The sequence below is a fragment of the Dioscorea cayenensis genome, chromosome 4 (genome assembly GCF_009730915.1).
Source record: "Dioscorea cayenensis subsp. rotundata cultivar TDr96_F1 chromosome 4, TDr96_F1_v2_PseudoChromosome.rev07_lg8_w22 25.fasta, whole genome shotgun sequence".
Lineage (NCBI taxonomy): Eukaryota > Viridiplantae > Streptophyta > Magnoliopsida > Dioscoreales > Dioscoreaceae > Dioscorea > Dioscorea cayenensis.
The window spans coordinates 20,543,704-20,569,684 of NC_052474.1; the positions used below are offsets into that span (position 1 = coordinate 20,543,704).

At 33.2% G+C, this 25,981-nt stretch overlaps 1 protein-coding gene, 1 non-coding gene and 1 pseudogene across 2 annotated transcripts; 1 reads left to right on the top strand and 2 right to left on the bottom strand.

Moving 5' to 3' along the window:
• Positions 1 to 438: 438 nt before the first annotated feature.
• Positions 439 to 4,535, bottom strand: LOC120258337 (annotated as a pseudogene).
• Positions 4,536 to 5,886: 1,351 nt separating this feature from the next.
• LOC120258154 (cytochrome P450 71A1-like) lies at positions 5,887 to 7,749 on the bottom strand. The gene is made up of 2 exons (XM_039265506.1): positions 6,855 to 7,749; positions 5,887 to 6,700 (listed from the first exon to the last, which is right to left on the bottom strand). The coding sequence occupies exons 1-2, from the start codon at positions 7,701 to 7,703 to the stop codon at positions 6,089 to 6,091; spliced, it is 1,461 nt and encodes a 486-aa protein (XP_039121440.1). The 5' UTR covers positions 7,704 to 7,749; the 3' UTR covers positions 5,887 to 6,088.
• A 17,256-nt stretch (positions 7,750 to 25,005) lies between these two features.
• Positions 25,006 to 25,087, top strand: TRNAS-CGA. Its single transcript has one exon. It is a non-coding gene; the product is annotated as a tRNA-Ser (tRNA).
• The last annotated feature ends 894 nt before the right edge of the window (positions 25,088 to 25,981 follow it).

Sequence of the window (25,981 nt, forward strand, 5' to 3'; positions counted from 1 at the left end):
AATAAGTATGAAAACTATACTTAATAGAGAAATGCTATTCATCACAAATAACTTTTATGAAATTCAACACAAATGTTGACTCCAGAACTAGAGTTAACATTCCCAACTCTGGAGTTAATAATCCTAGCTCTAAGATTATTATTCATGTGATTTTTTGTGCAAGCTATTTGTGATGAATAGCATTGCTCTACTTAATAATACTGTAAACTTCATTTCACAAATTTAATACCAACTCATGAATAAGAAAGTAGTTGTCTTCACCAATTTTTTGTTTGGAAAAAATAAATAATTAGCTCCAAACTTTGTTGTTTAGATTTTGGAATATTTTGACTTATTTGGTGTTTATCTCAGTGGGAAAACAGATTCAAATTTTGGTATATATATATCAGTTACTTTAACTCCTCCAAGTGGAAATCATAATTTGATGCTTCATTCCTCATTAAAAATTAAAACAAAAAACAAGTATTGAGTCTTTCGTCAGAATGACAGCTAATGATCTACAAAGGAAGCATCGTTGACCACCTAGAACGATGCAGAAAAGTCAAACCGTAGAAAGGTCAAACTATGTCTAGCTACAATGAATGCAGTAATTCAAATATCAAGCAAACCGTGTGCTATCCATTGAAAGTTTGAAACTATGAAAACAATGAAAAGAAGTACATCAAAATGAAGCCATTAATAGTACCAAGAAGAGAGAATGGCCATACAGTTAGCGTAGTAGTATGGCATTCAGCAGAAGAATTCCAATCAAAATGGGAAGCACAAGTTTGATCCATTTCTTCAGCAAGTTTTAGCAGCATCAACGTTTCCTCTTCATACTTTTCAAAGATCTGGAAGCATAAGCTCTTAGCTTTGCAAGTATAGTTCTTTCACTAACGCGCAACGTCAGAGAATGATAGAATTTTCTTTCATTTAGAGAACAGCATGTTTTAAGCTTGTTCAAGTCGTCCTCCACAGAATTTGAACCGTAGAGACTTTCCCTTCTATCGGCAAGGGACAAGAGCGCAATGCAAACACTCCTGTTTAATAATAACTCTTTAACTTCATCTGATTTTTTACTGCACTCGCTTGTCGTGATCTGGGTCAACTTGGTGATCTTTGAAATTTCATCGCCATCTTTAAAAAGAATCAATCAAATAACTTAGCTTCTCGTATGTATCATCTGGTAAAAATAATGATGTAGAGAAGAACTATGAGTTCGATTTGCGGTTCCCCATCATATGTAAACTTCAAAAGTACTCAGAGTCCTGGCTTGCGCAAGGTGAGAACTTTAGTTTTCTCCACAATGACAATCTCATTCTACTGTGACGATTTGAGAATGTGGATGAACTCCATTCCAATACCAAACTTAGATCAATGTTGACTATGTCAAAGGGGTTGTCGGGTTCTGTGAATCCGTATCTATGAAGCAAAGCAGCATTGCCCATTAAGCCATAAGTGTTGAAAACCTGAGAAAGGAGTAACATGGTGAATAGCAGAACAGGAAGATAACCTACACATATACAACTTCACCGGCTTTCAAGGAATTGGAAGAAAGCAGACACAGCAGCAGAATCATGACTGAAGCATTCCATTTCATATAAAATTTTACGTACAAAGTAAGGAAAAAAAAGTTTACGTGGGGATCTCTTAGGAGAAAAATGTCAGAAAAACAGAGATTTCAAAATTTTAATAATGAACAATCACAATGTCTAACAGACAGCATTGTTGAATTAACTAATTGCTACCACATCTCTTATTTAGTCAAATATTTCACAGATTATTTCCAGTTAAAGGATAATATATGATTTACAATGACAATGACAATGGCAGCAAAGCAGGACAATCATCCAAGATTAGACCGTCGCTCAGAATCATTAACGGATTTAATAGGTGCACTTTTGCTCTGAATGACAACGGAAGCAGTTTACTCCTAAAGTCGAAGTACTAATAGCTTTGTCCATGCAACTGAGCTTATGGAGAGCCCATGTATAGTGAAATAAAACTTAAATAACAAAGCAGGTCAGAGGTCAAGAACCTGAACTTTTACTGCGGATATCAACTTTAAACAATCTACATGAATGGGTTAAGGATTGTTGGGATTTCAGTAGAGAGTTTAAGTCTAAATATTTCATGAAACTTTTATTAGTTCTTCAAACACTAACAACGCTCAGAATCTCAGACACAACTTACAAGTCAAAAATGACAATTTAAACAGTTAAACAACATCCATGATCTATTAATAACCAAGTAAATTCATTTTAACAAGTTTTTAAAAGCCTGACCTCAGTGCCTGCTTCAACATCCCTGACAATAATCATTTTCTAGAGTATCGGGGTCACCATCTGAATGCTCTCGAGAGGCAGGGTCATGATTATAACCTTGTTGAGCTACAGGAGTATCACCTGAATCAGAAGAAAGAAAGCCCTTAGTATGTAAACTTTACCATAAAAGAACAGCCAAAGCCCACTCGAGAAATGGTGATTTTTTTACATTATAACCTGCAGAGTTATTATTTAAATCAACATTCGGTGATTGATCATTGCCAGATGTATCAGTGACGACTGCATCATCTTCGTCATCTGAATCAGAAGGTAAAGATTCAGAGGTAAAATGAACATTCTCTGCTCCTGTCTTGTGATTGAAGCTGCATCAAATACAGATTTATATATATTGAAGATTGAGAATGAATTGTGTATTTGTGATACAAAATCTTGCGGTAAGAATATGAACACATGCAAAAAAACACGACCAGCCCAAAAGAACCTTTCACAAAATTTTTAAGTCAGGAAGTTCATGTAATCTACCAATATTAAAACAAAAGTTACTTGTTATCAAAATAAAAAAAAAAGGAAGCTACTTACAGATCAGCTAAAGGCACCATTCCATAGCCATGATAATCATCTATTTGAAAGGAACGAGATGCCACTAAAGACTTGGCAGAGAAGTACTGATCAACACCAAAAAACTTTGGATCAAGTTCCAAAGGTCCAGAATGAATAAGGGGCTCAATATATTCTTTCCAGTCTTCATATATAACAGCTTGGTCTTCTTGCACAGTCTGCCTAGATTTGCACCAAGCGCATGCAATAACAGAGACCCCAGATTAGAATACTAATAGTGAACCTCAAAGATGAAAAGAAGAAAATTAACATGTACTGTCAAGTTAATATGAGTTGAATACATATAAAGTTATGTTGAAAAATTCAAAGTACTCAAAAATTCTGTGCTTGAAGGTCTGCCCACATGGACCGATGCAGTAACAAGAGTACATGACTCGTATTAACTGAGAAATAACTTGAAATGCATTTGAATGCATCAAACAGAACAGCTTTACTATTTCATTCTAATAGGTAAAAAGCCATTACAAAAAATATGCTGCCAATGTAGTTGTACAAGCCCCCAAGAAGCGAAGAAGATTCACCATCTTTAACTTCAACAATCTGTTCTCAAAGATTGTATAAACTTCATCTCATAGGGAATCTCAACATGGCTCTATTGTTTAAGATTTTCATCAATTTAGTGAACATAACAAAGATGATGACTATGCAGTCTACAGATCCCACACAAGGATTCTATTGCTCCCCATCAATCACTTCCAGAAATTCCAAACCCTTCTGATACCAAAGATTCAACATCACTAACAAAAATAACAAAGCCCCAACCTAATCATTTTAGGTTCCTTTGGTTTTTACCTATTAATAAGTAACAAAGGATATATTTATCCATCAAACCAGGATTGATTTTTGCCCTATTACCTAAAAGCCTAACTTTTTCAAAAACTCAGATAACAACCATTGTCTCCATTCCACCAAGCTACATTATTGTTAAAAACAAGCAAATGAACTCGTCACAACTCTAAAATAAGACCTCATCCAAGTGCCAAGCAAAGTGATACCTAAAACAAGGTTTGATCTTAAGACGAAAAATTTGCAATGCTTTCTAATAAACATCCAAATCATCAAACTTTTAGAAACAATATAGTTAAAATAATGCATTAATAAACCTACAACAAGAACATAATTTTCTATAAAGCAAAATTGCATTGCCTTCAATCCAAAAGCAAATAAAAATCCAACCTTTTACAAAAATTACCAAACATCATCCGTATATCATCAAATTGGTAAACAAATTCGTCGAATAAAATGAAAACAAACAAGCATCAATCTCACCTTATGAAGCTCGGTCCCAGCGAGCAACCTATCCACCTCCTCCAAGCTCCACACTAAGGGCACCTCCTCCCGCTCCGGCAACACCTGAAGGTATCCAAACCACTTCGACGCCGACCCCAAGCTCCTCTCATACATCAACGCCAAGGAAAGCCCAAGAGACCCATCAATCCCGGATTCCTCGATGGCCGTGCGCGCTGCCGACGTCCTGATAGTGAGGCACGCCGCCTTCGGGATGGTGGCCACAACATCGCCCTCACGCAGCTCGCAGAGGGCCTTGACGGCGATGCCACTCCTTGCGTTCTCGACGATCTCGAGAGCGTCGCTGGATGCGATGGCGCAGGAGCGCATCCAACGCCTGAAAGCGCGCAAGCGGCGGCGGGTCATGAAATCGAAGACGAGGGAGTGGTGTTCGAGTTGGTTTGGTTTAAATATGTTGGTTTGGTTTGGTTTAAACCAGGTTCGGTTCGGTTCAGGTCATGGGTTTTTTTTTTTAAAAGAAATATGATTTATTACATCATTTAATTAGTTTTGAAGGGAATGAGAATGAGTTTTACATTCCACCCTGAGAAAATAGAGAACTTATTCGGTAACTGCTCACTTTTCAAATTTCTAAATGCCCACTATTTTAATTTTTCCAAAAAAAATTTATTTTTAAAAATATTATAATAACAATTATATTTTAAATTAAATTTTTACATGAATTAAATTCATGATCATATTAATTTAAATTCAAATTAAATATTAAGGTCCACAATTTATCTTTAGAGTTCTATATTAAGTCAATTTTAATGGCTCAATGAAACGTTTAATACTCAACCAGCGTCTGGTAGCAATTAGTGCATTTCACCTTTTTTTTCTTCAAACTTTTGTTATTTAGGTGGTTGGCATATGTTTTTTTTTTAATTTTTTGTTTTATTTTATCCAAATTTTAAAATCATCCAAAATTTTATTTTATTTTTCAATGTCATCCAAGTTTTTCAAATTTTATTATTGATATAATTTAATTAATATATAATTTTAAAGTAATATAATTTAATTTAAATTAAGTTGATTCTTATTTCTTCATCAATTGGATATATTATTTTTTTTAGCAGGAAAATATTATATAATTTTTTAAAAAAATTAATGATGTACTATTTATTGAATTTTATATAATTTTTTAAAAATATTTAAATAACTTATTTAAAAATTTTAATCTAATTATTTTATTAAATTATTAAATATTTTTGTTATATATATATATATATATATATATGTGTGTGTGTGTGTGTTGTGATAATTAAATTTATATGGTAAATAATTGAAATGATAAAATGAAATGCTTGTGGATCTCATATTATAATAAATATCACGATGAGAGATAATTTAATGTGTAAAAGTTTAATAAATTGATGAGATGGCATAGACATTAAATCTGTGTATTATTTAACCATTAAAGATGTTTTAACTTTGTTGTGATATTATTTTAAATCAAAATTAATAAAAAGGTTATATGCTATAATTTACCATTCTACTCATCCAAGAGAGAATAGCATAGATCAATGGTTTTTCCAAACTTACATATTTCAATTCCACTGCTATTCTTATCTAAGTTGCTATGACTAAAAGTAGATGTGGTAATTATAACAAATGCATCTCATCTATATACATATATACCAAAAATAATAATAATAAATTAATAACTACTCATATTTAAAAAATAAAAATAAAATAACAAAACTAATTTTTTCCGCCTGTCATTTATTAATAAATATATTTTTTTTTCCAACGACATAAGATTATTAGTATTTATAACTAGGAATCCATGATCACCATTATCCAGTTGGACACCACTTGTAACCTTTTGCTGGCCCTCACTTATCGAATTATCCTTAACATTGCTTTTTATTTCATATTTTATTCGAAACCAACTAATAATGTATAGTTTTGGCCCTACCTTAAACATAAGGGATGGCCTTGAGTACAAGTGCTGACTTTTTACGTAGGACTATTCCAAAGGACTCCTCCATGTCAACATCTTCATCCTCCATGCCCTCTGGCATTTCCCAATCAAACCCATGCAAAAGATTAGCTAGTGCAAGCTCCACTACAACACTCCCCAACCCTACACCAGGGCACCCTCTCCTCCCTGCCCCAAATGGCAACAACTCAAAGTTGTGTCCCTTATAATCCACCAAACTTTTCTCAAACCTCTCTGGCTTGAACTTCTCTGCATCTTCCCACTTCTCTGGGTCTCTCCCTATTGCCCACACATTCAACATCACTCTTGTTTTGCATGGCACTGCATGCCCATTAATGGTGCATTCTTCTCTGGCTTCTCTTGGGAGGAGAAAGGCTGCAGGAGGGTGCAATCTTAGGATCTCTTTCACTACCTGTTTTAAGTATTTGAGTTGATGAAGCTCACTCTCCTCCACCTTTCTTTTTGAAGATCCTACTACTGTTCTTATTTCATTTTGTGCTTTTCTTCTCACTTTAGGGTTCTTCATTAGCTCTGCCATCCCCCATTCTAGTACTAACGTCCCCGTATCGGTCCCGGCAATGAATAAATCCTGTATATAGATCATGCATTATCATATCTCGGCTTGAAGTTAAAGATCAGCTTGAATATATATAATTAATTTTTTTTTCTATTCTGGATCTAACTTAATTATAAGTAAAGGCAAAAACTAGCACTTCGATCTGTAAAATTGTGATCTAACTCACCATGAGAAAAGCTTTGATACTTTCTCTAGTGATCGGGATCTCCATCGAAGAATCATTGTGAAATCGAAGAAGTGTGCTTAAGAAACAGCCTTGATCATTGCCATCTTCGATAATGTGGGCATCGATAACTTCATCGAGGAAATCATCGATCTTCTTGAAGCACTTCTTGAACTTACCATGTAAACCAGTGAGCAAGTTAATCCACTCCATGGATGGAAAGAACTCTCCAATGTTGAAGTGTCCCATGAGACTAGTCCATTCAGTGACAAGCTCATGAAACTTACTTCTCCCACACTCACCGTCTTCCTCAAACCTCTTACCAAACACTTGTCTACATGTGATGTTATTCAAGAGACAAAGAAGCATATCACTAAGATTCACCAAACCATAATTATTGCAAGATGAAGAACATTGATGCCTTATAGTATTCATTAGGGTTTGAATCTCTTCCTCTCTTATAGGCTTGAGAAGTTGAACTTTGGAAGAGTTAAGAAGATGTGAAGTACATAACCTTCTTGCTTGCTTCAAATACTCATTGTAGGGAGTGAAGGCAATGTTAAGCCCTCCGTAGAACATCTTCCTAGGTTTGCTCAGAGGAGGCCTAGTGCAGAAGATGATGTCCTTAGTTTTAAGGACTTCTTCAGCCGTGTCTGCGGAGGAGACAACAATAGTCGGTAGTTGGCCTAGCCGGAGGTACATGGCTGGCCCGTATATCTTCGAAAGACGACAAAGAGTTTGATGTGGCTGAAACCCTAATTGATGAAGGTTACCAATTATTGGTAGGCCCCGTGGTCCAGGAGGGAGTTTAAACTTCCGGTAAGCTCGTCGGAGCTTTAGAAGTATGTTCATGAACACATGGAGTGCTAGGATTAAGGTTAGGGTTACTACAAGGTAAGCCATTTCTATGTTACAAATTTGTTGCATGTCATGGGCTATATTTATAGTATTGAGGAGGGCACACATGCAATTCACGTTTTGGGTGAAATGGGATCTTGTTTTGTGGATGTAATGCAAGATAAAGACTTATGTGTGATATGTCCATGTATTATTTCCTGACTTCTCACATGCATGGTTTATAATTGAAGACAAATGTGTCCAAAAAATAGTGATGTTTGTGGCCGGTATGATATCATGGGACAAATGTGATTAATTATTTGTCCAGTTCCTAGCTACTCCGATGTTGAAAGAAGATATTTATACAATTTATACTTGTGGACACTATTTGTGGATTCAAAATGAACAAGTATAAATGTGCACACACGTTGAAGAAATATTCAAACTTGTGGGCACTATTTTGTTTTATAGCAAACATGACTAAATATATTAAGATTTGAACACAGTGAGAATTTAAATGTTTAATAATATATTCTACCTAATTATTGATAAACACTATATAGATAGATAATCTCAAAGGAACTATGTTATTATTGGAGGCAAGGATCACAAACAACTCTATTTGACAGGATAATTCAGACAAACATCATGAACCAAAATGAAAACTAGATAAAAACTCAAAAAAACGAAAACAAAACAAAAACAAAACAAAAAAAAACTCTAAAAACAACACACATATACATATGATAAACTTCAGTAACTAAAAAGAAATGGGTTAGCTGAGTCATGTTGATACATGTAGGGCTCCAAACAACCGCACCACTTAACCAGATTCGTGCCTCGAACTTAAACCGTTTCCCTGATCTTTAAATCCCAGCCGTCCTTCACAAACACAATCCATGCTTTCTCCTTTTGCCTCGAACTTAAGCCACATTGCTTGATCAAGAGCATCATCACTGTCCAATCTTTCCCTCTGATCTTCTAATGACTTCAACGAACCAAGGTTGTCAGACCCGGCCCGGGCATTGATCCGGCCAAATCCAGAGTCAGGGGTCGATGGGTTCAATCGGGTCGAACCGGGGTTAAACCAGAGTCAATAATAAAATATTAAAAAGTTTATAATAATAATTAATAATGATAAAAAAATAATATAACTTATATTTTAATAATAAAAAAACACAATTAATTTAATACAAGATTTAAAATTTAAATTATATATATTTTTCTATTTCAAAAATATCTAAAAGATAATTTTAATATTTAAAATTTTAGTTTTATTATATACTATCTGTGGGCTCCTTTCTTTTCGCACGGCCTTTGATTAGGGTTAGACCGGTTAAAAAGCACGGATCACAAATCAAATTTTAATTATTTTTATATTTCAGATGATTGCAGATTCATAACTTCTATTAAGGACAAGCCCCTAATATTAATTACCCCAGACAATGTCATGGGAACCTCCGATTAAGAAACAAGTGTGAATGAGAAATAACTAAGTAAACATAACAATTTTTTTATTAATTTCAAAGATGCATATGAACATATAATCATAGGCGAGAATACAAAAGTAAGAGAGCTATTCTCTAGGAGAGCTTGACAAGAGAGTTTTTTAAAAGAGAGAGCCATTTTTATCATGCTCTTCAAACTTTTCACTGCTTTGGTGGCAGCTCTTGACTCCTTTACTGAAGGTATGTCGGAAGACCCTTTTAGCTCTGTGAATATGATTTCCCTCGGTTTCTTCTTTTTTTTACGTAGGCTTGTATCTTGACACATCACTTAGCTCTCAAGCTGCGGCCACTCTACATTTATGAGTTGCCTACTTGGTCATTTATGCTTCTTTTATTGCCGAAGACATTAGCCTTTTGCGCTTGTAAAATCTCCAGCTCCTTGACTTGTGAAACTCCTCAGGTCTTTGACTTTTTTGTGTCTTAAAACTTCAAAGTTGCATTTGTCATTTACATGATGCATTTAGGTCTCGACTCTACAATGCTTTTGAGCCTTGACCATTAGATCTTTTAAGTTGTGACCCCTCAGCATGGCTAGAGTCGTTACTTTGACAATTTTGACTTTGCTTTTAAAATGGATTTCAAGCTATAATTATGAACTTGATTTCCATTAGTTAAGTCACCAGATGAGTTCTCTAATTCATTTTTGCGAAAAGAGGCCTCCGATGAGACTTCAGAAAAATTTTTTGTCAGCTCTTCTTTCTTTTTTTAATGAATGCTTTCGAAGAGATGTGAACTTTTCATTTTTCTTTCTCTTTTTTCTTTTACCCTTCCTTTCACTTCAAGAAAAATTTTTTTACTCTTCTTTTCATTCCACTCTTTTTACTCAAATGAATGTCAAAAAGACCTCAAAGTGAGCTTGAATAGAGATTTGTTTTATGAAAATTGCTCTTTATCCCAAGAGTGTCCGAACCTCGAGGTGGATTTAGAGAAATTTTATGAAAAATTTCTCATTACCCCAAGAAAGTCATGACCTCAAGGTGGAATTAGAGAATTTATGAAAATTTCTCGTTGCCCCAAGAAAGTCAAGACTTCAAGGCGGAATTAGAGAATATTTTATGAAAATTTCCATTACACTAGAAGTCAAGACTTCAGATGGAGTTAGAGAAATTTATGAAAATTTCTACCCTGCCCAGAAAAGTCAAGACTTGATGTGGAATTAGAGAATTTATGAAAATTTCTCGATTCACGAAAGTCAAGACTTGAGGTGGAATGAGAGAAATTTATGAAAATTTCAAAAGGAGATAACCTCGCTCAATAAAATCATCCATCATCATTCAATTTTTTTTATCCTATCCTTTATATATATTCTTTTCCCTTTATTCAATTTTTCCTTCTCTTTTCTTCTCTTTTTTTTCACCCTTTCATTTTTCCCCCTCTTCTCTTTTTCACTCACCCTTTCATTTTTTTCCTCTTTTATTTTTATTTTTTTCTCTTCTCTCTTTTTTTATTCTTCCTTCATTTTTCCTCTTTTTTTTTCCTTCTCTTTTTTTCATTCATCCTTTCATTTTTCATTTTTTTCCCTCTTCTCTTTTTTCTACTCACCCTTTCATTTTTCACTTTTTCACTCTTCCTTCATATAACAAAAATGGCAAGAATATTCCAATTCAATCATGAAAAAAAGCTACAAGAATGTCTATAATGAAATACCCATGTTATAAAAGCATGTCATTCCAAGATCAATGCATCCGAGCGACCCTTAGCTTAGTTTTCCACTTACCAAACTCGGATGCCTAATCCTAAATCCGACGAAAGATAAAAAAAGAAAATTGCTTAGGCTTGTACCATAAGAATACCAGGGGCCACCAGAATCCATCGCACACCAGCAGCCGCAAGAATAACAGCACTGTTTTGACTCCACGACAATGGTGATGTGACCGCAACAAAAAGCTTTACATCCTCATTCTTGCATGAAGTAGACGTGACCTTCTCGGATGATCACCATCCTGCTAGCGCCTTGCCACTAAAGCGATCGGACTTTTCCTTCCCCTCCTTTTTCACGAGTCCTTAAAAAACTGTTTATATATATAATAATAATAATAATAATATAATAAATAAATTAAATGTATTTCCTAATTTACACAAAATATTCAAAATATTCAAATCTCAAGGCTGTCTAAAATACACAAATCTCAGGACCAGTCGAGAGCACCGATCTCAAGATGGTCTAAAATACTCAAAATCTCGGGGATCGGTAGGAGAGCACCGATCTCGAGGCGATCCAAAATATCAAAATATTCAAATACACAAATCTTAGGACTCGGTCGAGAGCACTCGATCTCAAGGCGGTCTAAAAATACTCAAATCTCGAGGGATCGGTAGAGAGCACCGATCTCGAGGCGATCAAAAATATCAAAATATTCAAATACACAAATCTTAGGGACCCGGGTCGAGAGCACGCGATCTCGAGGCGGTCTAAAATACTCAAATCTCAAGATCAGCTGAGAGCACCGATCTCGAGGCGATCCAAAATATCCAAATCTCGAGACTAGCAGAAAGCCACGGATCTCAAAGGCGGTCTAAAAATAGTCAGAGTCTCAAGATCGGTAGGAGCACACATTTCGAGCTGATTCTAAATACATAAATCTAAAAGATCGACTAGACCACACATTTCGAGGGCAATCTCAATCCCAAGATCAACCATGAATGCAAATCACGCAGTAAAAATGATGAATAAATAAATAAATAAATAAATAAAAAAATAAAAAATAATAATTAAAAAAATAATAATAATAATAATAATAATCAATCAAATCATAATAATAATAAATAAATAAATAATAATAATAATAAGTCAAATCAAATCAAATTAAAAATAAAAATAAAAATAAATGAAATTAGATAAAAATATATATTAATTAAATATAATCAAATCATATCAAATAATAATAATAATAATAATACAATTAGATAAAACATAATAATAAAATTAAATTAAATTAATAAAAAAATAATAATAACAATAAAAACAATTCAAATCAAATCGAGATAAAAATATATATCAGATAAAAATAATAATAAAAAAATAAATAAATAAATAAATAATAAAAAAATAATAATTAATAGATTAAGTCAGGTAAAAGATATATAAATAATAATAAGATAAAAAATAAAAATAAAAATAATAATAATAATAATAAATAATTATAATAATAATGATATGTAGATAATATAAATAAAAAAATTAAAAAAGATAAACTAATGATAATAATAATAAAAATAAATAATACAAATAATAATAATAATAATAATATATATATATATAATATTGATAAAGATAATAAATAAATAAATAAATAATCCAAATCAGATAAAGAAAATAAAAAAAAAATAAAAAATCAAATATATAAATATATATATCAAAGGAAGATAAAATAAATACATAAATAGACTTCTTGATCGAAACCTCAAGTTGAGATTAATGGTGCTTCCGTCCTGATTCAGCTATTCATATTGTCCAATAACTAAGAGAGAATAATGGGGAAGCTGTACATGCAAGCCTTAGAAAAAAAAAGGGGTGTCATGATTCTTGCCGAGGAGCTCTCGAAGCATCACATCTATAATAGCAACAATGAATTGATGAAAGTGATTCAGGTGTATAGCCTGATATATATTAGTTCTCTTAAACCTGCAAAGATTCATTGGAATGCAACCATTGCATTTCTTCTGCTATTTGCTACAACATTAGTCAAGCAGTTGAAAGAAACGAAAATCTTGAAATTATGAAAGAATACAGCACTGTTTGTACTTATTTGTTATTCCACCACATCTTCCATTCAACTGTATACTAAAACAAAAGTCAAACAAGCATAGATTATATTATATTCTTTACTGCAAAACATAGAAATTCCGTTGAAGTATGATCTACATGTATTGATATATTAAAAGACCAGTTCACATGGGTATTTACAAGGCATGAATCTCATTAATGCCTGGCAGTGAATGCACAATTTCAAGGGATCCACATCAAGCTAAAAAATGAGATTTGATATATATATATATATAAAAAGGGGGCTTGCATGCATACACGTGCATATTAAAAAATATATATATATATAACTTAGGCCCACCATGAAAAATATATCCAATGCAAATGAACACGTGATTAAGAAGAAAATGAAAAGCATGAAGTGGGTCCCACCATGAAGGGAATATGCATCAATTAGAAGCATGCATGCACATATATATACCCACGTGCCTCATTCAAAATATATATATATATATACACATTAAAATCATGGAAGTTGTAATATGGAAAGAACCTGCACTTTGTTGTTATTTTGATGGGAGAAGAATTAATTAAGAGTGGAAAAATTAAAAGAAGAAAACCGGGAGGTGGTTGACTTAGAAAAAATGAAGTCTGTGATGCATAATAAATAAATAAATAAATGCATTTGGTCGCATCTAAGTATTTGCAATGTTGCAGTGGCTAATTAACTTCTATCAGTTGCAAACGTATATGATTGCAGGATGGGCCCAAAACTAATCCAAGAATCTGATAAACAATGCATTACTTGGCCTATCATATATTATTATAAATATAATAATTATGTGTGACTAAAACAAAAAAACAAACGTCTATATATGTGACATGGATGATGGGATTTAGAATCAAATGACAAAAAAATATCCATTCTAAAGCAACAATGAAAAGTACTCATCTCGAGGCAAGGATTAAATTTGGTTCATGGGGGGGTATTGAGATATATTTCAAGATGGCAACAAGGCACGTAATGCGGTGATAAGGCACAGGCAGCGTCAAGCGGCAACGATATATGATATATATATATAATGAATAACAATTCGTATATTTTCTTGCTTTTACTTGTACTTGAGTCCTTAATCGGGGGTTCCCATGATTTTAGTCTGGGGTAATTAATAATAGAGGCTTGCCTCTATTAGGAATGGAAGAGCCCACAAAGATAAAAATAAAATAATATTTGTAATTCGATATATCGCCTAGTGTCTCTTCACCGACATGACACCAGGGTGCGTATTTTCGATCCCACAAAAACAATCTTTGCCATTCTCATCAAACTCCTGAAACACAACCTAATATTCCCATCAGTTGATCCCACAACAATAAACCTATCACCAGTAGAAGCAAAACACTCGAATTTGTGCCCCTGGAGAACCGATGTTCATGCATTCAATATAAAGCAGGCAGCTCTATTGAATTTATAAGATTATGTACAATTCCTCTCCAGTCACGCATGTCTCAGCGACATAACTGATTGTCATCCAGTCTCAAGAAAATGGACACCGAAGGATCCAACTGTACCCCCTTGCTATCATTGGTGATACTTCTCATTATGATGTCACTCACATCCTTCTCAAACTTCCATTCAATGACGACCTTCCTGGTTTCCATGTCAAGCTGATGTACACCAGTAGTGTCAGGCTTCTCAGTGGTTGCAGGGCTTATTGACAGCATGTTAATCTCAACTCTCATGAACAGAGCCTTCTTCATGGTCGAATACTGAATACCTTTGCCTTCATCTGAGAACTTCACCGAAACTCCCTCTCCATGAATTCTATAGCTGAAGTTCTTCACCATCTGAATCCTTGAATCACCAACCAAGAGACTATTATCAAGCGCTTCATGAGCAAGGCTTTGAATCTCACCACTAGCAGATTCCTCCTCTAGCTCTTCCAACAGATCTTGCCCGACGACCACAACATTGGGTTTCTTTTCAAAGCTCTCTTCAGCATCCATGTTATCGACAGAGGAGCGGGTTTAGGTTTCGGATCTGAATGCGTAGACACCCGAATTCAATTGCAATGCTTCTTCTGGTTCTTCGAGTTCGGTTTCGGATTCAGAATCAAAGAGACTGAGGCTCTCGCGGCTGTGAGTATTACGGATTAATGGCGCCGGTCACCACACAGAACACTCTCTGTTGAAGAGAAGAGGAAAACTAGAACAGAAGAGAAGCAGTGAAGAAAAACGGTCAAAGAAAACAAAAGGATTTGACTCTCTGAGAATAGCCAATGAGCAAACAGCACTCACTGGTATTAATATATTCAAAACAACATTGACTGACAACTAATCCACAAACTTATAATCCCATTGGTTAATGTAAACCACTAGTTGTGTCTCCATTGGTCCACCACCTTAAACCTGATACTATTTAATAATCAAAACACTTAACAAAAGCATTCACATATTAAAACTTCAGTACAGCAACCATCTCCATATACCCTGTCGTCCTTGCATTCACCCTGCAGCCCATACTTGATTAGAAGACCACCTCCACCTGCACCCACTGTGATGATCATCCTGATCCGACCATGCTTCAATCACTGTGCAACATTGTCCACACCAACAGTGAGATCCACCCATGTCTCTGGCGAGAGAAACAAAGAGATAATGAAAGAAAGAAAGAAAGAGAGAGAAAGAGAGAGCACGGGAAAGAAAAAGAGAAGAAAAATGTGCATATACGTGCATGTGTCTCTCTTTAAATGCATGAAAAAAAATTATATATATATTTTTTAGAGAGAGAGAGAACGAGAGAGAAAGAGAACACGAGAGAGAGAAAAGAAAGGAAATTCATGCTGATTTTTTTATCATGGATGCATGTACGTGCATTTAAATTATTAAGAACATCAACATACATGCATGCATTAATTTTGGAAGAAAAATCATGGGCATCATCATACATAACATGCATTTGATTTTTCAAAGGAATATCATAAATGGGTGGGACCCATATAAATTATGGCATGCATGTATTCAATAGCCATACATGTTCATCATCCAGCAAGCTCTTCATGGCTATATATATTATTTTTATTATGCATTTCTTGCACAAAAAAAAATGACACACCTTGTTGAATGCTAAAGGAGAAATCTTTGGCCGTCTGGTGATCCAAATTTTCTGTCTTTTTCCCCGTAGGAACCAAGGCTTCTTCTTCCTCTCCTCTTCTCTTCTCCTCTCCTCTTCTTCTTCTTTTTTTTGTTCTTTCTCTCTGTTCTCTCTTCTTGTTTCCTTCTTTCTTTTTTTCTATTTTCCTCCGTCTCTTCTTGTTTCTCTCTACGTCTTTTTTTTCTGTTTTTTTTTCTTCCAATTTTTTTTCGTTCCCAAAAATCCTCAACTCCCCTCCATACCGAAGATCAAAAAAATTTAAATTCAAATTTTCTCAATTCTTATCCTCTTTTTATTTTTGAATTTAATTTAATTTTTTTAACTTCAAACCCTCTCCCTTTTCCCTCTCTTTTTTATATTTTTATATATAAAAACCTTATTATTATTATACTTTAATAATAAATTCCTAATAGAATTAGGAATTAAAAAAAAATCCATATAAACACTATCATTTATCATTAGTTTTTAAAAAATATAAAGCATTAAAAAAATATATCGCCTTTAGGGCTACGTTGAGACTCACACAAAACATAAAAATAAAATAAAAAATAAAAAATAACACTTCGTCTTAGCTGCCCTCTTTCCCTGAGTTTCTCTCTCTCAGCTGCCTTCTCTCCGGTCCTCTCCTGACTTCCTCTCTCTCGCTCCTCTCTTCTTCTCCCGCTTCCTCTCTTTCTCACACAACCGCCATCTCCGAGTCTCTCTTGTCTTCTCCCTCGCTTTCTTTTTTGTGAAAAATTACTTTTTTTCCAACCCGTTAACTGGCCGGATCCACCGATTTCTGGGTCAACCGGAAAGATCACTCTGTTTTTGGCTGGTTTTCTTCACAAGCGAGTCAATGGGTATGACCGGACTGGCATGGCCGATTCCTGGTTTTCCCTGTTGAACCGACTGGGCCGGTCCGGGTTTGACAACATTACAACGAACATTAAAACACTTAAAATGACCCAGCTACCCTTCTACTTCAAAGTAATTCCACCAGGACACCTCTTTTACTTCAAAGTAATTCCACAGGACACTCTTGCTTCAGCATCCCTGCTCCTGCACTTCATCTCTTTTGAAATTCACTCATCTTCAATCATTTCTAACAAAACCCCCCTTGATTGAAGCTGACAGACTCCCATCTCACCTCTAAATTGTCAGTGCTCTTTAAACATTCAAGCACTTTGTAAAGATATCATCAACTTGCATATTGGTAGTGCAAAAATTCAATTGAACTTTCTTCTTTGCCACCAACTCTCGTATGTGATGAAATCTTACATCCACATGCTTTGTTCGGCCATGCAGTGCAGGATTTTTAGCAATTGCAATACATGACTTATTATCACACAAAATTTGAATTGCTGCATCATAATTCACCTCACAATCAGTCAATATTTTCTCCATCCATATACTATGACAATAGGCTGCACTCAAAGAGATATATTCAGCTTTTATAAAGGATAGGGCATGTATATCTTGCTTCTTGGATTACCAACATACTGCTCCAAAACCCAAATTGAAAACAAAGCCTGATGTGCTCTTCCTATCTTGAGTATCACCACTCCAATCACTATCACAATAGCCTTCAATCACACATTCTACATTACTGTTATATTGGATTCCAAAATCATATGTGCCAACAACATATCTCAGCACATGCTTTGTAGCCCCAAATTGAACTTTAGTAGGTTGAGTTATATGTCTAGAGAGTAAGTTGACAGCATAAACTAAATCAGGCCTGGTATGTGTCAAATACAAGAGCTTACCTACTAAACTTCTGTATATATAGTTACATTGGTACTTTCTGCATCTTTATTTAACTACAATTTTGTGCTTTGGCTCATTGGTATACCCACAAGCTTGCAACTATGCATACCAAACTATCTCAATAACTCTTCGGCATATTTCTTCTGTGATACATGTACACCATGCTCATTTTGATTTATTTCTTAACACAAGAAATACTTCATCAGGCCCAAGGTTGTCATATCGAATTCTATCTTCATAGCTTCTTTAAATTGCTTGACAGCTTCAACAGATGACCCTAAACAAATCAAACCATCCACATATATACATACTAGCAGTATTTTTGATTGATTTTGCACCTTTTTATACAATGTATGTTCTGTCAGACTTCTATGAAACCTTTGTGTATTAAACCATGCATCAAGTCTTTCATACCATCCCCTTGGAGCTTACTTCAGCCCATACAAAGCCTTAACCAACCTGTATACCTGATTTTCTTTACCCTGTATTATAAAGCCTTTGGGTTAAGAGACATAAATTTCTTCTTCAATCTCACCATTTAAAAAAGCAGACTTCACATCTAATTGGAAAATTGACCACTTCCTCTGAGCACCAAGAGCTAAGATCATCCTTACTGTATCCATCCTTGCCACTAGAGCAAAAACTCCTTCATAGTCTACCCCATATTCTTGAGAATATCCTTTGCCTACAAGTCTGGCTTTATACCTCTATATTTCTACACTTGGCCTCAATTTTGTTTTATACACCCATTTAATTCCAATTTCCTTCTTGCCTATTAGTAATTCACAAAATTTTTAGGTTCAATTCTTCTGAATTAAATCAATTTCTTCTATCATAGCTTGCCTCCAGTGCTCTGATTTTTCAGCTTCCTCATAAGTACTAGGATCTGAAACATCGAGAGCATAAAACAACTCTCATATAATTCCTTTAAAGTCCTCAGCTTTGGTGTTAGAGAATCATCAACACTAGAATCACTAGCTTGTTCAGCTTCTCTTTGTGAAGAATTACTGTCACTGCTACAAGCTACTACTGCATCTGAAATATCCTGTCATTTGTTCTAAAATTCCCTGCAGTGATCACTCTCTTCTCCTGTAAAGTGACTATACCAGATGAGCCTTCTTTCTCTTCAGACTACTTCTAGAACTCAGTTTCAATAAACTTCACATTTCTACTCACCAAAACTTTCCCAAAATTAGGCACAAAAATTTTATATGCCTTAGCATCAATACAGTAACCAAGAAAAACTCCTTTCATTGCCCTATTGTCCAATTTCTGCAAATTTTGGATAGGAACATGAACAAAGGCCACACATCCAAAAACTCTCAAATGTGATACATTTGGTTTCATCTCAAACCATGCTTTATGTGGAGTTTTTCCATGAACTGCATAAGTTGGTGAAACATTAGAAATATATGCAATAGTTGCAATTACATCAGCCCAAAATCTTTTTGGTAAATCACCAGCTTTCAACATGCTTCTTGCCTTCTCCACTAGGGTCATGTTCTTCCTTTCTGCAATCCTATTCTGTTGAGGAATATAGTGAGCAGTTAATTCATGCTTAATACCTTTCTGCACACAAAAATCCTAGAATTCTTTTGACATGAACTCATCCTCTCTATCTGTTCTAAGAATCTGTAATTTCAATCCTGATTGCCTTTCAACAAAAGACATGAACTTCTGGAAATAATTGAAGACCTCATGCTTGAACTTCAATACATAAACCCAGCACGTCCTTGAGAAATCATCAACAAAGAGTAAAAAATATTTACCCCCTTCAATTGACTTAGTTTGCATTGGCCCACACACATCAGCATGAATCAGTTGAAGCTTCTGCTTTGCTCTCCAGGACTTACCAGAATTAAATGGGAACCTTGCCAATTTCCCATAGACACACTCTTCACAATAATTCATCTTCTTAACCTCAGGCAAACCAGTTACCATATTCTTTTGTGCTACTATCTGCAGCCCTTGAAAATTCAAATACCCATATCTTATATGCCACAACACTCCTAATTCTTCATCCTTCACTGCCATATTCAGTTGAATATCATTAGAGAATTCCACTTGATAAATATTGTTACCACTTTTCTGAATATGAAATAAAATCCTTCCAGAATCTGCCGCTTGAATTACACACCCAGTCTTTCCAAACACCACATCATAACGTCCTTCAACTAACTGACCAACAATTAGTAAATTGTGAGCTAAAGAAGGAACAAACTGAACCCCATGAATCAATTTGATTTCACCACCACATACCTGAATTGCAACAGAACCTTTGCCAAGTATATCAACCTATTTGTCATCTCCCAGTCTAACATTATGTCTCAGTGTTTCATCAAGATTGTGAAATAAATCTCTCCTACCTGTCATGTGACAAGAAGTCCCACTATCCAATAACCAAATAGAAGAAATATGCATCTCCTCTCCATTGTGCACCATAAATAAGCTTCCATAATCACTGGCACTCAAATTGGCAGATGAACTTGAACCCTCATCTGAACTCCTACTCTGAGTAGATCAGCAATGGGATTGATAATGGCCATACTTCTTACACTTAAAGCATTGTATATTTTATAAACCTCCTCTAACACCTCTCTGACCATACTGTCTTTGGCCTCTATTGAATCTTCCAAAAGGTCTAGGACCTCCTCTACCACCTTCATTTGTATATTGTTACCCTTGTTGTTGCATAGCCTGCCTTTGATCACCTCCTCTAGGACTACGCTCAGCTCTTCCTCTACCTCTGAAATTTCTTCCCATTCCTCTCATTCTGCCACCTCTGAAATTACCTTGCATTATAAAGGCCTCATGTCTCTCAGAAAATTGATTGAATCTTGCCTCATGAGCCTATAAAGACCCACTCAATTCATCCAGAGACAAAGTAGACATATCCCTTGCCTCTTCTATTGAGGTTAAAACATCCACAAACCTAGATCATAGACTCCTCATAACCTTCAAAACTACCTCAGCATTCTTTAATTCATTTCCCATACCTCTAATTTGATTCACAATTGCTAGAATTCTTGTAATGTAATACTGTATGGTTTCATCTTCTCTCATCTGAAGTAGATCAAACTTCTGCCTTAATGTTTGTTGTCTTACTAAAACTATCAAAGAAGTCCCTTGATTTTCTTCCATCAAGTGTTCCCAAGCTTCCTTTGCTGAATCAAATCTTACAATTCTATGAAGAATTGTCTTATCCATAGCCTGTTGCAACAGAAATAAAGCCTTTGCATCATCTTCCAATTCCTTCTCTGATGGCTTCTCCTTGCTAATCCCTTTTTCAACAGTTTTCCACAACCTCTAGGACTTAAAAAAGGTCCTCATCCTATAGCTCCAATGTTCATACCCATCTCCCTAGAAAATTGGTAGTAATGAGTGAGAAATATCAGGAGTAGGAGCAGATGAAGAACTAGATGCCATCGCTTCTATGCTTCACACACTTCTTACTGAAATACACCCTCAAAACAGTCACCAGAAGCAACAGAAACACTTCACCACCAACCACAATCACAGAATTAGCAACCCATCAGCAAACAAGCACTGATCCACTTCCTAACACACCATCTTTACACCTTCAATATCAAACCTATAGAAAACACCCAAAATAATCATTATAGCCACCTGGGAGCTCTAATACCATTGTTAAACACTATATAGATAGATAATCTCAAAAGGAACAACATTGTTATTGGAGGCAAGGATAAAAAACAACTCTATTTGACAGGATAATTCAGACAAGCATCATGAACCAAAATGAACCAGAGAAAAACTCAAAAAAAAAAAAATATATATATATATATATATAACTCTAAAAACAACGCACATATACATTTGATAAACTTCAGTAACTAAAAAGAAATGGGTTAGCTGAGTCATGTTGATACGTGTCGGGCTTCAAACAACCGCACCGCTTAACCGGATTCGTGCCTCGAACTTAAAGCATTTCCCTGATCTTTAAATCCCAGTCGTCCTTCACAAACACAATCCATGCTTTCTCCTTTTGCCTCGAACTTAAGCCACATTGCTTGATCAAGAGAATCATCACCATCCAATCTTTCCCTCTGATCTTCCAACGGCTTCAACGAACATTCAAACACTTAAAATGACCCAGTTGCCCTTCTACTTCAAAGTAATTCCACTAGGACACTCTTGCTTCAGCATCACTGCTCCTTCACTTCATCTCCTCTGAAATTCACTCATCTTCAATCATTTTTAACGATTATTTATTATTTATATATATATAGTATCTTTGCCTTCAAGATTATATACATAAAAAGACAGAAAAATAATTCAGTGGACTCGGTTCTATGATAACTACCACGGAACCAAGGCGTAGGTCATTCTTAGTCATAGGTTTATAAATTTTGTTTTTTATTTATTATATAATATAGAGATAGGTTGGTAAATACATTAAAAGATTGTTACCTTTTATTTTAAAAATCAATAAATTGAGGTAATTTAATGGATGAGAATGAATCACATCTCGCTTCTATCGTAATTACCACCCACCGTGTCTATGGGATCATTTCTCTATATAGACAACAAAGCATGTCAGATTAGATATTATTGAATATCTAAGCATAGGCTATATGAATTGTATTTAATCAAGAAAAATCTTTATTTAATGCATAATGAAATCAAACCTAAAGATACTTACAAATTGATTAATTATATTAATTTGCAAAACAATGAAGGAATTTAATGGTAGATTCTTATAAATTTAATTGTATGAATAATGTATCAGTACGGCTCATGAATTGTTCATAAGGTCTCTTATGGGAGGAGTCATATTTTCCACCCCTCAAAAGTTACAAGACAGGGAGATTTACCATTATGGGGTTGTGGTCATTGATATATTATTTTGGACGCATGTGGTAGACTCTAATTACCCCACTTATTAAGTCACCCACATAGTAAATCTCTAAGGGGTCGTTAAGCCACTATAACTAGTGCACTATCATACATGTTTATGTATCCTTTGTGGGCAGCGTCTATCACCTTCGTTTAAAATAAAAAAATGTTATCCACTTTTCACATTTTTTTTAAAAAAATTAGAAAACATATAAGAGTTGTTGTTGGTTTTTTTTTAAAACAATTTTGGAAAACGCATTATTAAACAAGTTTTTTTAATTTTTTTCAAAAATAACAATCAAACAGGCCATAATTAGTCACTATGGATTTTTTTTCTTCATAGTCCATAAATTCTATTTCATTTAAAAAATTATTTAATTAATGTGTGAAGAAAATCAAATCAGTAGATCCTTGCAAAATTAATTTTAAAATTAGAACATTAATTGTGAGGAACATTTGAAATTAAAAAAACTCTTTAGAATTTAGGATTGAAATTATCTAAATTGGAATTATAATTGAGCTTTTAAAGATAAACCTAACTCCAACGTCAATGAGCGAGATGCAAAAAGTCAGAGACAAGAGAAACCTTACATGGGATTAGGATTGTATTGTGTTTATCTTTAATTGTGTATATATTTATAGATTTAAAAATTTAAAAACATCTAAAAGTAGTTATAATTTGGTTTTTAAAAACATTTTTGGTTTTTGATTTTTCAAAATAATTTAAATAAATACATTATTAAACAATTTTTTTAGTTTTTCTGTTTTAAAAAATATAAAACTGTTAAAAAAACAATCAAAGAGGCCCTATGCCACTTAAATTAATGAACATGATATGAAATTTTTGGTATAAATATAACATTGCACATGAAATAAGTAACATGTGATCATTTATATGATATTGATTAATAGCATGTATTTGATACCGTTTGTATAGATTTAAAAATCTTTAAAATTTAAAAATTTAAAAGATATCATCAAAATTTTCTCGTTGTTTTTAAAAACAAAATTTTAAAAATATCTAAAATTAAGTTGTTATCGGTTTTTAATTTTTAAAAACATTTTTGGTTTTTTTATTTTCTTAAAATAATTTAGAAGAAACACAGTAATAAACAATTTTTCTAGTTTTCCTATTTTAGAAAACATAAGACTATTTTTAAAAATAACAAATCAAACAAGCCTTGTGTCACTTAAATTAATGAAAAAAGTATGAATTTTTTGGAGAAATATAAAATTGAAATGAAATGTGTAGCATGTTATCATTTATATGATATTGATGGATAATATGATTTTAATACCGTACGTTAAACATATGATGTATTTGATCGAGTAATATATTACTTAATTTTAAGATGGTTATGCGCATGATAATGATGATGATCATCAACATTAAAATTATTTAATTTCAAAAATATGTTTTAAAAACTTTAATGGTTATTTAGAATTTAATATACATATTATTAAAATTTTAAACACATTTTTAAAAATTTATTTAAAAATCAAACATATGATTCTTTTTACCTTAAAAGAATAGTTATAAAAATATTTTTAAAAATGTATTTTCAAAATTTTGTTTAAATATATAAACAAACAAGCACAAAAACTTCAACCATAATAATTATAGAAAAATTTCACTGTGATTATCAACAACAGGTGCGTGTGTATTAATAAAACTAATCATCCGTAGGAAGTGTAATTGCATAGAATACAAAAATAATAATAATAATACTATATATATGTGTGTTTTTTTTTTAATTTAAACAAAATTTTACTAATTTTTATTTTTATTTTCAAGAATAATAAAGAGATTTAAAATTATTAATATTAGAAATTAAAATATAAATTATATATATATATTTTTTAACCAGTCATCCCCTGCAAGACTTATTGTTTGAGGACAATACGATGAAGAAAACTATCATATCCCTATTTGGTTTTCTTTGGTGAACAGATGGTTTTATTTTATTAACCACTTAATTTATCCAGATTACATGATAATTTTATAAGGAAGAATCATGATAAAAAATATAAAAAAAAATTAATTAACATTTTTTACCATTTTTATTTGGTTTCTCTTTCTCAACTTTAAGATTTTATTATATTCTTTGAAATCAAAGTTTGGGACAATAAATTTGTCAATACAACACCAATTTCACTTCATACTTTTATTCAGTCCTCATATTTTATTCACCTTTATTTCAATCATGTTCACTAAATGAATCCTTAATTGTATTGATTATAACTCATTAAAATCATTTTCATGTTAAAATAATTAAATAATATCAACAAAACTCATATATTAAAACGATAAAATATATATTATAACAAACATAAAACAAGTACGTCGATATGTCCGAGTGGTTAAGGAGACAGACTCGAAATCTGTTGGGCTTTGCCTGCGCAGGTTCGAATCCTGCTGTCGACGGAGAAGTATGTGTTTTTATTTATATCTATTTATTTATTTTGTCACTCGGAATAATTCTGATGTTTTGATTAATTTATTATTTTTATCTTTTAGTTATATACGCCACTCGGAATAATTCGTATGTTTTGTTTAATTATTATCTTTTTATCTTTTAGTTATATATATAAATATACATAATTCATATCATCAGATATTAAACCTAAAATATGGAAATATTTTCATTGAAAATAAAACTTTGATAGCCCTTTTTCCCTCGAAAAATTTTTCACGGCCATTTTTCCAAAGATATTAGTTTTGTTTTGCTGTCATTAAAATTTCATGAAATTTTTTCACAAACTCGTTACATGACCTTTATTTTCCTCAAATCAATGGAAAATTTTTCCTACTCCATCATGGGAAAAGTTTTCCGTGAAAAACTTAAAGTGGCTATGTGAAAAGCAAAACGCGATCGAAATATTTAAAATAACTTTTCATTTAAAAATTTTAAAAGAAAAGTTTTTCCTTTTGTTTTAAATTTTTTTAAAAAAAGATAAATTATATAACTGGATAATATTTTAAATAAATTTAAGATTCAATTCCACTCTGTTTATAATTTTAAAATAATTTTTTAAAAAAAAATTCCTTTTCTTTTAATTTTTTTTTTTAAAAAGATAAATTATATAACTTGATAAAATTTTAAATATATTTATCCAGATCAGATGGAAACTAGATTCTCGTGGCGTTTTGACGTAAGATTCAATTCTACGTAATGTTTATAATTTTTAGTAATTTTTAAAAATTCCATGGAAAATGTGACTTTTTCCAGGAGAAAAATTGATACAATCAAACAACAACGAAGTGTTTTTCCACTGAAAACGTTTCATTTTCCGTGGAAATGAAGACAATGAAATAACA

What these genes read in the sequence shown, in the direction of transcription:
- LOC120258154 (XM_039265506.1), bottom strand. Translation starts at nt 7,703, where the DNA reads ATGAACATACTTCTAAAGCTCCGACGAGCTTACCGGAAGTTTAAACTC. An exon ending in GTATCAAAGCTTTTCTCATG is followed by an intron (nt 6,701 to 6,854) that starts GTGAGTTAGATC and finishes ATCTATATACAG; the next exon opens with GATTTATTCATTGCCGGGAC.